This window comes from Triplophysa rosa, linkage group LG25 (genome assembly GCF_024868665.1).
Source record: "Triplophysa rosa linkage group LG25, Trosa_1v2, whole genome shotgun sequence".
NCBI lineage: Eukaryota > Metazoa > Chordata > Actinopteri > Cypriniformes > Nemacheilidae > Triplophysa > Triplophysa rosa.
The window spans coordinates 10,064,976-10,080,085 of NC_079914.1; the positions used below are offsets into that span (position 1 = coordinate 10,064,976).

At 39.3% G+C, this 15,110-nt stretch overlaps 2 protein-coding genes across 2 annotated transcripts in view; one reads left to right on the plus strand and one right to left on the minus strand.

The window, feature by feature from the left end:
- ncanb (neurocan b) overlaps positions 1-4,264 on the plus strand; it is a 97,098-nt gene extending 92,834 nt beyond the window's left edge. The window contains exon 15 of the mRNA XM_057326154.1: positions 168-4,264. Within this exon, the coding sequence (XP_057182137.1) occupies positions 168-295 (128 nt within the window). The 3' untranslated portion in view covers positions 296-4,264. The remainder of the gene's footprint in view (positions 1-167) is intronic.
- Positions 4,265-9,443: 5,179 nt separating this feature from the next.
- Positions 9,444-14,960, minus strand: hapln4 (hyaluronan and proteoglycan link protein 4). Its single transcript, XM_057325963.1, has 5 exons — positions 14,709-14,960; positions 13,610-13,718; positions 12,095-12,457; positions 11,587-11,889; positions 9,444-10,419 (listed from the first exon to the last, which is right to left on the minus strand). The coding sequence occupies exons 1-5, from the start codon at positions 14,709-14,711 to the stop codon at positions 10,055-10,057; spliced, it is 1,143 nt and encodes a 380-aa protein (XP_057181946.1). The 5' UTR covers positions 14,712-14,960; the 3' UTR covers positions 9,444-10,054.
- Between the last annotated feature and the right edge of the window lie 150 nt (positions 14,961-15,110).

Below are 15,110 nucleotides of genomic sequence, written 5' to 3' on the forward strand. Positions count from 1 at the left end.
CTTGGATAGCATTTTAACGTTAGAAAATGATTTAGTGCTTTGAGCTGCCAATTACTGTGCTCTGTTGAATACATTTAAGCCTTTTTATTCAATGAAATCCATTCTGCTAATCAATTTTCCTGAAAAATCAGCACAGTAAATGCATGCATTTTTTCTTCTGTCCCCAGCACGGCGATCTCACCGCAACAGACGGCATCATCACAAATCCCACCACGAGCACAGAAGGCACAAGCGGCACGGGTCAGGGGGTCATCGAGGTCATCGAGGTCAACAGGCGGGTCATGGCCATTTCTAACCAAATAACCCCTTTCGACCGCACCTGCAAATCAACAAATCCTTTCCAACAGCCTTTCACCTAAACCTTCTTATCTTCAATACCCACCTTTCACCTTTTCCACTTCATATCTGGCTCAGTCTACCCCCGTATGACCAGAGGGGGTGCTGCTGGGCCTCACAAGGACTATGACACTTTTCCTTATCGCTCTTATTTATTCTGTTTCTCTGTTAATGTTTCGTCATTTTAGCGGAAAGTTCTTTCGTACCTTCAATGTAGAAACACTCTAACTGTTTATGTATTTTTACATAAGCATTAATAGAGAGGGTGGGTTGGTACTCAATGTAAATAAACTGTATTTCATTTCAAAACACAGGATCATATCAGAATGGCCAAGAAATGCTTCTCGTGTTTGCTGTTACTAGATTTTGAGGGGGATTTCTTGATTTTTTTGCTCTTTCTAAGACATTACGTTGATTTATACAGTATTTGAGTATTGATGTGTTTTTGGATGAGAGGAGTGGTGTTCATCTAGATTTTTTGTTACTTTTTTGGAAAGTTTTTAAGTGGTAGGTCACCTAAAAAAATCATCATTCTGTGGTTGTTTACTCATTTATGTGTTGTTCGATACCTTTTTGGCATTCTTATTGCTGTGAAACACAAAAGGAAATGTTGGGCAAAATACTCAATGTTATATTTTCCGTATAAAGAAAGCCCCATGGACTATTTAATGGTAGTTCTATGGGGCAGTTTTGACAGCCCGGCAACCCCAGTCCCCATTCACTTTCATCGTCTGCAAAAGGGCCACCATTCCATGTTTCATGGAAGAAAGTAAGTCACACTGGTTTAGAATAATATGAGTGAATATGTTAATAAAGACAAAATTGGCTTTTTTTTTAGTGAACTTTTAAAAAAAGAATTTACCAAAAAAATGAACATTTTATCATTTTGTTAATAATGAAGATTGTTGGTAACCAAAGAACATTGGCTTCCATTGACTTCCATTGTTTGGACACAAAACCACTGAGACAATTTACAAAATATCCACTTTTGTGTTTGACAGAAGAAGTGTCATTTACAGGTTTTCAACAACATGAAGGTAAATAAATGATAGAATTTTTATTTTCGTGTGAACTGACCCTTTAAACTATTTACTACATTAGAACAGTAACGATAACATCCTTCAACAAACTAACTAACCAATTGCTGGTGGCCACTTCTGTCATCGCACAGATTTCAAGTTTTTCCAATTTACGGTTATTAACTTGACAAGAATTAGTTAGACAAGGTGTGTCACTGTGTAGTCCCATGCTGCTGGTGGTCTCTCCATCTGTTATTGATGGTCTGTGTCATGACCTCCCACTCTCTCACCCACAGCGGAGAAATTGTCCTGTCGCACCATGTCAGCAAGAGGAAAGAGGAAGTAGGATAGAATCAGACGCAATCTCTGGTTCTAACTGTGCTCGGCTACATCCGACAGAGCCGATGAGAGAGAACTCTGAGGTCGCATGCGAATACCCATAAGTGCAGCTAAAAAGAAAGTCCTCATCCACATGGCATGAAATCACGTCATACAGGTTAAATGTTAAAAGTGCTCACGGGTACTTCCAGCGCTGAAGATCACAAGGTTAAAAAGCAGAAGACAGCCATTCGGGATCCAGTATTGTTCTCGTGTCCCTTTAGAGAGGACGATATGTTTGTGTTTCTCGAAATTCCAGTTATTGCTTTCGTACCAGGTGCGTGTCCTGCTTTTCGAAGAGTATAGCGACAGCTGACTCAGATCTGGACTGCTTCTTATTTTCTACCCTTTAAAGCAACCGTCTTACCCCAGAAAACAGCCAACTCATTTCTCTAACGCTGTGTTTTGTGCTTATCTCTGGCTTTTTCCCTCTCGGTTCCCTCATGAGACTACTAACGTAGCCCAGTTCTGCACCACAACCTTCTTATTTCTCTCTTTCGTTATGTACAGTACGTTCATCCAAATTTTTAATAATAATAAATCGCATGATTGAGCCAGCAGTCTCAATAACTAGATCTTTTTTATTCCTCAAGAATGAATGACAAGGTTGAAGGCACAACCTTTTTCAGACCTGGAGGTGGTTTTGAATAGTTCCAAGTTGATTGTTTTTTGTGTTATTTATTCATTTATTTGCATTGTAATTTAATATTTGTTGTGCGATATGAATATTTATCTGTTTACTTTCTGTTGTTTAATATAATTTTTTTAAATTAAATTTAAGCCCCACAAGAGTAGATTCGGATTGAAACGTTTTTATTATTTCCTCTCCAACCACCAAATCTTTCACAATGGATAAAATTCCCCATAAAACTGAATATGTTGTTTTCACATTTTGGATGTAAAATAGTTTGTGAATGTTGTTTTGTGTTGACTTTAAAGGGAGACCTGCCCAAAAATAAAAATTCTGTCATCATTTCAAAACCTGTATGTGACTCCTTCTTCACAAAGGAAGATATTTTGAGAAATGTCTCAAATGTGGTTTTGTGTTCATGCAATGGAAGTCAATGGTGCCCCAATGTTGTTTGCTCACCAACATTTTTCTAAATATCTTCTTTGGTGTTCTGCAGAAACGAAAGTCAAAGTCAAACCGGTTCTAACCCTAACCCATAAAATCATTTCGATTTTGGGCTGAACTATCCCTTTAACGTCCATGTATGATATCCGTTGAATTCTTACAGCAGTGTGTACCAACGTCGGGCTTAAAGACTGAAACCCAACATCCAAACAGTCTATATTAGCTGCTAATATACCTCTGCATCACACTAATAGCTCTCTACAGCCATCAGCCAGTGACGGAAGCCAGATGGCCAACAATGTGGCAACTTAATTGCGAGTCTCCGTTATGAAAATGAACTTCTAAACAGAGGTTGTTCACAGCTGCCTGTTGGCAGGAGCTCTAAAGAACCGTAAGAGGCAGCTGCGGGGTTTTCTCGTCGCACGTCTTCTGACTAATTGCTGGCGAGAAATCGCTATCCCTGAGGTTGTTATGCTAGCGCGCCTCCCCTTTAGAGTCGCGTTTGTTAAACAGCCTCATTCACATTGTGTCTGCACGGCTTTTGATTTGTTGTAAGATGTTAACTTTTTGTTTGCATTTTGTATTTGAAAGCAGTGAGGTAGTCAAGTGTCCAGCATCCTCAGTTCTGGAAGTTGCAGATGCATAATACACTTAACCTGAACCTCCGGCGTTCCCTGTTCACCTACATTGTGCTTACATAGGCCGCCCTTTCCCCAACGTAAGTCTCTACCATAATACTCTTTTTTTGCACATAATCCTGTCTGTATATTCCATCCCAACTTTGCCGAGACAGACAGAGAGAAGACACTCATTTTAACCAAAAATGCCCCAATCGATTATACAGCCGCATTCGAACCGTACAAATAGTCTTGATATCTGTTTAGTCTTTAAACCAACCGTATGAACGATTCTCCCATTTTCCGTGTATTTACAGTTATAGCTCTTCTTTCTGTACATTCATCATTTGTAAGCTAGAAGGGCAAGCCAGCAATTATTAATAGGCCACCGTTCCCCGCTGCTGGATGCTGTAAATTCATTCCTCCAGCTGTAGAAAAACAACCTTGCTTTACACAACCATAAAACCTTATGACACCACTCCTCAACTACGTGATGTACAGACTTCATTCTGTTTATAATTCTCGATGTTTCTCGTTTTTTATTTATTTTTGTTCACTTTTTTAAATGAAACCGAATGTGTTCGTTGCCCTGGACTTCGTGCACACAGGCTGACTCCTCATCCTGCATCAGAATCGAGATTCGCGTTCTTGTGGAGGTTTGCGTTGAGATGTTATGTTTACTGTCGTACGTTTTTGTATTTCTTTATCGGGGTGATTGAGTCAGGCTGTGTGAATGTGGTTCATGTGTGTTAATCAATATTTATTGATGTTCTTATGGATTCTAGTTCTGTCATTGTATTACATTCTTTACCAAACAAGTGGTCAATTAAAAACATTGGATGCGATCGGTGCTAATGTTTTTATTGATGTGTTTTTTAATTGTTGTCATCAGCTCTGGGGGGGGGAAGGTTGGGTGTTGCTATGGAGCTCTGCTCTTAAAGCAACAGTTCACCCAAAAATTAACATTTGGTCATTTAGTCATCGCCATGTCACCAAAATAACTATTTTTCATATGTGTAATACAAAGGAAGATATTTGGAATAATAACGAATAATGGGTTCAATGGCAGCTCATATTATGATCAGAGACTGTCATTCAAAAATAGTCAAAAAATTACAACAAGGCTTCGGAATGTTCCATACAGCACATAGATTCCCATTAAACAAATGGTAAATACGTTGAAATTACAGTCGGATATGCACAGATCATCATTTTAAAAATAAAGTTGGTCAGAATAGATTTGATAGCATCAAGGTTTTTTTTCGATATTTCTCTTTCCCCTCCATCAGAGGACCCTGGTTACTTCTTATCAGCCCGTTGCCCAGCCAAGTACGTGTGATTAATAATTCATACCCACTGTGTGTATCTCTGACTACTTCTGCTTTATCTCTTAACGTCAGATTCAAGGTCTTTGATGTTCCATCATCACACTGAGGTGCGGGACGTTGTAAATATTCCTGTATTTGCTCCCGTGTAAATTTCTGATTCTCACATGTAATAAACAGGCCGGAACAAGACTTTGAAGAGCACCTAACCTCAAGAACTTGCAATATCAAAGAACAGCTTATTTAACACACCTGCTTCGATCATAGATAATATAATACTGAATAAAGCAGAAGTTCACTGTCGAGAGCAGTAGTTTAACCTCAGGTGTTCCTCTAGCTCACGTCATGGGTTTGATTCTTAGTAAACGCACATGAATCTGAAGCCAGATTATAGCTTTATGAGAGGAACAGACAGAAATTCTCATAATCATGCCTTTTTAGCAATGTTTTAAAATCACATTCCGAGTCAAACGATCATGGTTCTCACAGGTGTTGTAACCAAACACAGTGTACCATGTGTCCATTATGCAGAATAGAGAATGAGAGCTACATTATAATAATTGTAATCATGTATATAGCTTATAAAAGGTTATATCGGCTAATAAAATATACAGACAAGTTATATGGGCTACTGTAAATTCCTGTACTTTATATACAGTAGACTACTGTGAATTGTATGTACTACTATGGACTTAAATGAACCGTGGGGAAATCACTAAATTGCCAGTGCATTATCTGATGTATTTGTTCACATTGTTAATGTGATTGGATGTTAAACATCAACTGTTTTAAATGCATCAATAACATTTTCATTGTTGCTGCGGGTCAGAAATTTATAGGGAACTGTCAAAATGTCAAAAAAATTAATACAAATGGCCATAAGATTCAAGATATGATTGCAACAAAACAGTACACTTAAAATACATATTGATTGTTTAATTTACTGTGTTAATCCAATAGATTTGTCCAATGTGCTTGATTTGAAAAGATTATAAAAGTCTCAACTTTTGGGAGTCAGCACATGCAACAAAAGAAACAAAACGGATGAGTTAAGATTTTTTTACAGTGTACTGGTATGAGATCTGTTTTTGTATAAATATTACATAACAGTTTGCATAATTTAGCAATATCACAAGAGCATGAGTGCTGTTTTCAACAAATATGAGAAAATAATTCAATTGTCTTTGTTACTCGTTTCTGCCGCTTGGCCAGGTCACTCTTGTAAAATAGATTTCTCGGATCGCTATGAGTTTTTAAGCCGGTTAAATGAATGAATAAGCATGTTGAAGAAGTTCACATTCTTCAATATGTCTTATTTATTTACAGGTTTCTACCTTTTAAATGCTAAATGGCTGTTGCACAAAGATTAATGCATAATGGGTGGGAGATAAAACATGGGAAGCGTAATTTCAGCTCCTTAGTGTTTCATTCTTCTTTTAATATGTCTTTTTAGGGTTATGTGCAGGTTTCAGCTGAATTTGAGGAGTGCTTGTCTGGTCTTGGTTTACAGTAAGTGGACTTGACTCTACAGGCTACTGTAAGTTATTACAGTATGCAGTTTTCTTTTGTTTGTCTTTCTTGGAGCTTCTCTGCTGAGCTCATTATGAAGTGTTGCTAAAAATACTGTTTCTAGTCCTCAAAATGTCTTATTTTATTCCATAATACACACGTTAAAGGTCCAGTGTATGAAATTTAGCGGCATCTAGCGGTGAGGTTGCGAAATGCAGCCAACGGCTCACTCCACCGCTCCCTTTCGAAGGACTACGGACGCTGACACAGAACTAAGATATAAATACGAATACGAGATACGAATGGGATATATGAAACGTGCTCTCCATTTAGAGCTACTGTAGAAACAACATAACGAATTCCATGCAAGGGGACCCGCGGTGTATGTAGATAGAAATAGCTCATTCTAAGGTAATAAAAACATAACGCTTCACTATGTAAGATCTTTATGCGCCTCTGAAGACATAGTTATGTATATTACATAGTCATTTCTGCAATAGATTCCTCCCAAAAATTACACACTGGACCTTTAAGTAAATGATAACAGAATTGTACTTTTTAGGTGAACTGTTTCCTTAAACGACTTTTAAATACCGATTTAATTTTGTAAAACGCTCAATGAGCTCCAAAGTGTTTTTTTGAAAAACGTCCAAGCTAATTTAATTTCACAGCTGCAGCGGGAGATCTGATACATGTGCTAGACTCTCCCAGTGTTTCAAGGGCACGCTGTCCTCATTAGACGTCAAGCTGTGGAGTCTGGTTAGTGTTGCTCAGAAGATGACCTAGGCATTTTTCCAACCACAAAAAAACACTCCAGATATGCAGTGGAGTCTTCTGAACCAGATACTATTCTGGTCGGGTTATGAATTTGAAGCGTCTTGCTCCATAAATATTAAGCATCTCATCCACAAACTTTTTTGCTGACTGAAGGCTTTTGCTAATAAGGTCTGAAATTGCCAAATTCTGTTCAAATGTCCCTTTTTTCTCATTCCGAATAGTTTCCTGCAGTAAACAGGAAGCGAGACGAAAAATGGTGATGAGCAACTGTTTTCAAGTGTGAGTAAGCAGACGACATCAAAGAACATAAGTTGCATCCTCCTTATTCACACAGCAATTTAATCTAAAGGTTAATTCTTATTCTTAAGCCCATTTCTCATTCCAGTAGATAATTCGTTGAACAGAACAAATTCGCTAAGCCTGAACATTTAACAGGATAATGATGTTTGTACGCATAGCGATTCCTAATAGCTTTTTGAAGGACCACACGATGTAAAGCATGGCAGAAATAAATAGAAAGAATTAGTAAAAACGTCCCGAGCTGGCGCAGCTATATGTACAGCCGGCCGTCCGTGCCCACTCTCTTTTTGTTGTTGGTCTATGGTTGATGATCCAGAAATCTCCCTTCATTAAGCAGCTCAGCGCATTCTCAATACAACAGGATTTTCACGCACAGGTGGCTTTAGGGATAGCTGGTATATTAGCCAACTGACTGCTCGTATACCCGGACTTGCTCCGGTTGGCCAACGCCGCCGGGCTCAAGGGAAGAGCTTTGCTGTGCTCAACCTTCACGGCTTGGTAGGAATCATGCAACTCTTGCTGGTTTCAACACTATATAAAGCCAACTTGCACAATGTTCTTCCAACAAATGCAATAAATTGAAAAAAATTAAGAGGGTCAATCTGTTGCTTTGCATAAGATTAGTAAAATTCCCAATTTATTTATCCAAGTTTGGTCAACTAAATAATATTTTTAGCAACACATTAAACTGTGAAAATGCTGGCTTATTGTCATTGCTATGTTGGGTCAAAGGGGTTATAGTCATAAATTAACCCATGCTGGGTGGTTTTTAACCCATTGTTGGGTCAAATATAACATTTTTATGGTTCAGTTAACCCAACGATTGGGTTTGTACCTTTTATCATGCTTGACACTTAAAGGCATTTTTACTTTAACATTAATGCATCATTTTATCGCACGGTTTCATGTTTGCGTTGGCACCTCTTTTTTTACCTCGCCTCATGCTGTATTCAAGAGCTCGCTGTGAATAAATACTCTAAACAGTTTCATTAGCCCTATGCCCCTGCTTTTCAACTCCTTTCTGAGTTCTTTCAAGACAGGCCAGCGATTAAAGGCAGCACGCCCGCACTTGATCCACGCTCACGTCCGCTTGCAGTCGGCACAAAACAGCAGGATCATGCTTAAAGCCCACAGGCCCTAAACAAACAACCGACGCTCGCTGTTCACGGCTGGAGGCTTGTTCAACAAAGCAGAGTCTTTGTGTATGCAGAATCATTACCCGCTGAAATGAGCCAATCAATGTTCACAACACTTCAACCAATTACCATGTTCTTAAACGTTTCCCGGCGCATTTGTTACATAAAAGAGTATTTCGAAGTTTACTGAGGGAGAATAGATTTTGGTTTAGTGTGTCTGATGCAATGAGACAAATATTCCAAAATATACTATTTTAGTACAATAATAATAATTAGTATTACTACTTTTTGCCTGTTTTTAATTTAGTTGGCTGAAATTCTTGTTGTTGAAGCCTCAAAGTTTTAAAAAATGGTGTAAAGCATGTACTGTATGCCTTATAGTGTATAATGAAATATTTGTGTATAGGTTGTCATGAACATATAAAAAGTATACTGGTTAGCCCCGCCCACCACAACATCTCATTGGTCAACATTTTTGCTCTACGTAACTGTGTATTAAACAGGCAAGTCGTGATATCATTGGCTTTGACACTGTATGTTTTTCTAGTCTGTTTTCTAAATGTTTTCATTATTTTCATCTCAGCTGCAAAGCATGTAGTGAAAGCTTTCGGCGTACAAGCTGCATAATTTCAGCTGTTTACCAAATCGCTTTTGCTTTCCTCTGAAATCCACAATGCATTACGTCTGTTACTATGGCACTGCGAGGGTCAATCGTGTTATTTCAGCAAGGCAACAAACATTTTCTCGAGTGTTTTCGTGGACTGAAGACACAAAGCACAGCATCACCGGGTGCTTGCGCTTGAGAGAAACCAAAATAGAAATGTGCAAATTGCTTGAGCCATATTCAGTCATCGTCATGGTAACCAGCAAGGTTTTTGTCCCTTTTTGTGTCACAGGTCAAGTTTGTGTGTTGACGAGCAGTTATATTTCTCGCATCCACTTAGAGAAATGCCAGGCGAAGACAAACAGGTCAATAACTTTATTCTAAAATGCATCTTCATAGACAATATTGTGCGATATTACATTTGAGTGGATAGTGCAATTGTCAACTAAGAGGTAGTGAAGCATATTATGTAAGTCACAGTGCGTTAAAACATCATGCTTCAGTTATTGCTTACAAGGTCATTCAAAATATACAAAAAAATGATTGGACCTAGCGTTATATGCATAGTAACTGGCAAAGCTAATCAGTTTTGCTATTGCTAAGTTTGCCAAGTTCATTTTAGTGTGCAAGTTAAACCCAGCTAAGATAGGTTCATGCTAGCAACTAATGCAAGCGTCAGCCCTTACCGCTCCTTCATTATCAGACTAATGCTAATCAAGGTGAGCTAAATGAGCTTTTCTACATTCTTAGCGTTAACTTCGCTTCATAAGTATTCGTCTTCCTTGGGAAAAAACAAATTTGTGTTCTTTTCATGCAAGGTAACAATAATACTAATGAAAGTGGCTAACTTCTCTAATCTAGAGATGGTCGACACCTGGATTCAAGCAAGAAATAATTACGCCTGAGGTTAGCACTAGCATTAAAAGCGTTTCCCTGTCAGTTATTTTTGGCACTAGTAACGCTAATATTCTGCTTTATTTAGATACTTCTGGTGTTGTTAGTCAGATTGTATGATGTTTCTTGAGGAGCCCGTGTCGGCTTGACGTCAGGACGTTCAGGGTTTCTACGAAAGCAGTAGACCCCGTAAAGATGGAACTTCTTGTCAGGAAAGCCGAGGTTTCGGACACCTGGTACTGGTCCTCCACAGCGGGTTCGAGGGTTGACGATGGGGTACCGGATGCTACCGTCCTCCACCCACCCCGCTTCACAACGGTCCAGGAGCTGGAACTTCCAAGCAGCATATAGTTGTCCCACTTTGGCTATGACTGCATCATCACGTTGACAAGCTTTTACCGCCTCGAGGTAGTTTACTTTCTTAAACCTTTTGAGAAAGTAAACACGGCCTGAAATACACACACAAAACAACGCAAAGATGATCATATATTTCCCCAAAACAAGCATAGCTTCTTATAAGAATGAAAATCGACAGATAAGATTACCGATAATGTTCCTATTTGTTCTTCTAGGCATCAATGAGATTAAATAGAGATCAATTGGAAACTTTTTCTCCTGAGAAAGACCCAGAAATCTCACAAAAGTCTCCATTAGAGTTTCAGAGGAGATTTTAACAATGTGACAAAGTCTGCCATTAAGAATTGAAGATTTCTCAAATATTTTTTCAAACTACCCTCATCCAGATTATTTTACATCTACAATCTACATTCATTTATATATATCCATACTCTTGATACATTTTAACAAAACATGTTAACATTTTAACAAAATTTGTCTCATTTGTGTCTTCTATTCATTTATTTATTTATTGTAATTTTAGGAGAAGACTAAATTGATGTTTAAATGAAACACTTTTTACATGTATAATTTTGTTTAATATGCAATAAGCACAGTCAAATGCCACAACCACTCTTTGAAAGCTGGACAGTCATCCTTAATCATGATAAAACAAAATGCATGTTTTTGTGAAGGAAGGACATGAAGAAAGCAAGAAAAAAAATGAGAGAATGAATAAAAGAGAAACAGAGAGGGGGAAATTAAGAAAGAAACCCATAGCATCCCATATTTCCCACAAGGCCATTCGATACATTTCTTGGATACGGTCATTGCAGTAACATTATTGAAATCTGGCCCAGCTTTGAAGATTCCTTGAAAAATTGTCTTCATTAAAAGCCCACTTCATGGGGACAAAAGGAAAAGCATTTTGGCTCTCGACGACTTGGCTGCAAGTGCACCTAAAGAACCAGGTTATTTTGTGTAGTCTTTGGATGATACAGCACTTCACAACTGCTCTGAACCTGAGCCAAAAATACAGGTTTCTTTCCCCAAAGACTAAATCAATTCAGCACTCCGCTGTGTAAACACCCATTATTCCCAAACGTTCACAATGCGACCGTCCACCCTCAGCTACACTAAATCATACTTTCCCTCAATTAGATTTGGCCGGTTTTCCGGCGACTGATGCATCGCTCAATTAAGTCTCCTCCGCCACCTTTTATACCAAGAAAGTACTAAGAAATGGGACCTTCTCAATAAAATGCATGATGTATCCTCACCGTTGAGGTTCGAGGTGAAGCAAAAAGCATCATAGCACTCGTCGTCTTTGTGCCTGTAGCCGTAGTTCCGGACTCCTGGAGGGCTGTCCTTCCGTCCGCACTGGTCTCGAGGATGGGAGATGGGGTACTGAACCGAGCCGTCCTCTAACCAGCCGGCGTTGCACCAGTCTAGCCCCTCGAGCCACGCCTTGTGAAGTTGTGTGTGGGACGCCAGAATAGCATCCTGCTCTCGACACGCTTCTTCTGCTTGGCGGTAGTTTAGCTTGTAGCGTCCGGATGCAGGGTAGTAGGGGAACACCACACCTTTAAAAAGATGAGCAGAAATATGACATTTCATTGTTTGTTAATGTCATAGGGATGCTACTACATTTAAAGGGATAGTTCACCCAAAAATACAAATTATGTCATCATTTATTCACCCTCATGTCACTTCAAAACTCATACAAGTTTGGGATGACAGGAGGACCTTCATTTTAGGGTGAACTATCCCTTTAAGACTCCCCCTGACCTTCGAGGTCTAGATTGACGAATCCCGTGTCGTCCTCCATGTCATTGGTGACCTCACACTCGTAGCGGCCGTAGTCTTGCAGGGTGATGTTGTGAATTATAACCGAGGCGTCTCCTGGTCCAGCCTGCTCCAGAGACACTCGGCCACGGTAGGACCCGAACACCTTCTGTTGGCGGCCGAGTGCTACGAACACATCTTCAAACTGGAACGCGTCGGAAACCTTCGTCCACTTGATGCGAATGCGGCGAGGGTCCACGTCTTCCGGTTCGTGGTGGAAGCGGCAAGGAAGGGTGATGGTGCCCCCGCGATGAGTGACCACCTTACCCGGAGCGGTCTGGACTATCACCGCACCTGTGTCATCCTCTGGAGAGACAGAAATGGGAATTTATTTATCTTACAGACACCTCATGCCATTCAAAACCTGTATGTGACTCTTTCTTCTGTGTTGTTTTGAGAAATGTCTTAGTGGTTTTGTGTCCATACAATGGAAGTCAGTGGGGGTCAATGTTGTTTGGTGACCAACGTTCTTCAAAATGTGTTTTTGCAGAAGAATGAAAGTAATACAAGTTTGGAAATTGATTGGGATGAGTCAATTATTAAAGACGTTAAGGGTAAAATGATCTAAAAGTGTAGTTTGGTTTATTGTCATTTCCTGTGGCTTCAATAAAAATTGTTCAATCTTGTATATAACCAAAAATCACTAGACACAAACCCACTAAATCTGGTTAGTTCTCTTTCAAGTTTGAGGAGTGTAAACCACGGCCATCAAACAACATCTTCACTAACAGCAATCCAAGACCTGAACCTATCTCAAGTGCCACAATCAGCTCTGACATCTGCTTATTTAAGCTGTCGGCTGGATACCTGGCACTTGTTACCTTGTTACCAAAAACACTTTTCCTAAGAATGCCAGTTTTGCCAAACACATCCGAGGTTTAATTCAGCCGCAGACAGCTAAAGAACCAGTGTTTCGTCTGGGCAATGCTTATTGAAAGTAACTTGCAGTTGCCAAGTAAACGTCGAGGCCATGCTGTGATACGACATTACATCCAACAAAGATTTTTTTTCCCCTGGCTTATATGAAAATGAATACCAAATGAGGAACAAAAGACCCAGTGGACCCCAGACTGATTATAAAGATTGTTTACTTGCATTAGCCGACATCATTATTGCATACAAATATGCATAGAGTATAATATGTCGCCACTGCAAAAGGGCATTGTGGGAGATTTTCTTGTGATACTTCTGGTGGTCGGCCAATTAACGGTTTTAAAGCGTGATTATACACTGAGAATGTATTTTGTGGGTGGCGTGGTCTCTGGGTCGAAATTAACATTAGGTGATTTGAATTGCATTGCTCTTACACAATAAATAATGTTGTTTATACAGTATGTTCATTGCATATTTCTTTTACAAGTAGGCGGGTGTCTGGTATGTTGTGTTTGCATTGCATTTGCATATTTGTCATTTGCGTGGTCCGTCCGATGGTTTATTTACACGGGACGAAGTTCTTACCCATTACATGAACCACTTTCCTTCTGCCCTTTTCAGAGTCGGCTGGGTACGCGGCCGCAGGGGGCGAAAGGAACAACAATGTGCAGGTGATGGTTGTCAGACGCAAGAGCTATGAAGGAAAATACAGAACAGCTAAAGGAATTTGTGCTTTTGAATCGATGTCAATAAGAAATGACGGTCTCAAGAGCTTGAGGCGAGGCATGGTGAGATATTTCTATTTTAAGATGAAATCATCAGCTTTTAGATTTTAGTAGTGTCCAAAATTGTGTGCTTATGTTTACTTGGCCAAGTTAAGCCATGATATTTGTAGAAAACTATGGCAATTGCATTTATAATCAATCTGTAAAAAATAATGAAAACTACCCATCTGAAAAAAAAACAAAAGAAGCCTGAAAGAAACCATTACAGAAGTTCTAATGGTTTCCATTAAAATACCATTATGAACCTTGGCATCTTTCCATTAAAACCGTTACAAAATGTATTTTTGTAGTGTGTTTTGGGCATTATTCTATATTATGTTTTAATTAATTAATTTGCCACATTACAACCAATCGAATCCATCACATAGCAGAAGACACCGTTATAGTTTCCATTAAAACCAGTTCAATTCCCATTATAACCATTAAAATCATTAAATCGTGTTTCGGGCAGGGTTTTATTGTTTTTTTTCTCAGCAGGGTAGACTTTTACTATAGTAAAACCATGGTTAATTTTCCTAAGGGCCCATACTTAAGCAGAATGTATGAGAAAAAGGGGGAAACAATAGAAAAAACAGACATTGTCCATTTTCACTTTTTAAATGACACATATATTAGATATTAAGGGAGGTTGTAAATTACCATATAACCTAATCACAAAATGCAATAATACATTATGTACGAGTGTTGATACTTATGCAGCATGACGCACATACACAAATGCATCACTGACAGCAACACAAACACGTTATATACACACAGCTGGATCACATAACACACGTCTGTCATCTTCATCATCATCATCATCCTCCTATATTCCCCACAGCATCTCTCACTTCATCTCCCACACCACCGCACTGTCGCATTAAGGTTACAGTACTTACGCATGCCGTTAAACTCACCATCTTCACGGGAGGATGCGGGTTTATTATGCGTTGAGATGGTGTAATATTATAAGTGCGCGTTTGTGGTGCAGCCGTGTTCTCGGTGGTATCACTGCAGATGTCGTGTGTCGCGTCTCATCGCAAGCGATATCGCTTCGCGCCGCTGCTGCATGTGGTTTGAGCTGAGCAGTGAAATACGCTCCACGTGTGCGACAGAAGAAAAGCTCAGGCTGTCAGGTTATGGGTTTTCCTTTGTGTCCGGTTAATGTAGTGTGCTAGAGTTGTCTTTCTTTGTTTTGGTGGTTGCACTGCAGACACAACTGTGGGGATTTGTATATGCGCGGAGCTCTTATATGCTTTAACTTATGTTTAGCAAGTTATTGCGACACTCTTTTGATTGCGCATAATGTAACGTTAGAG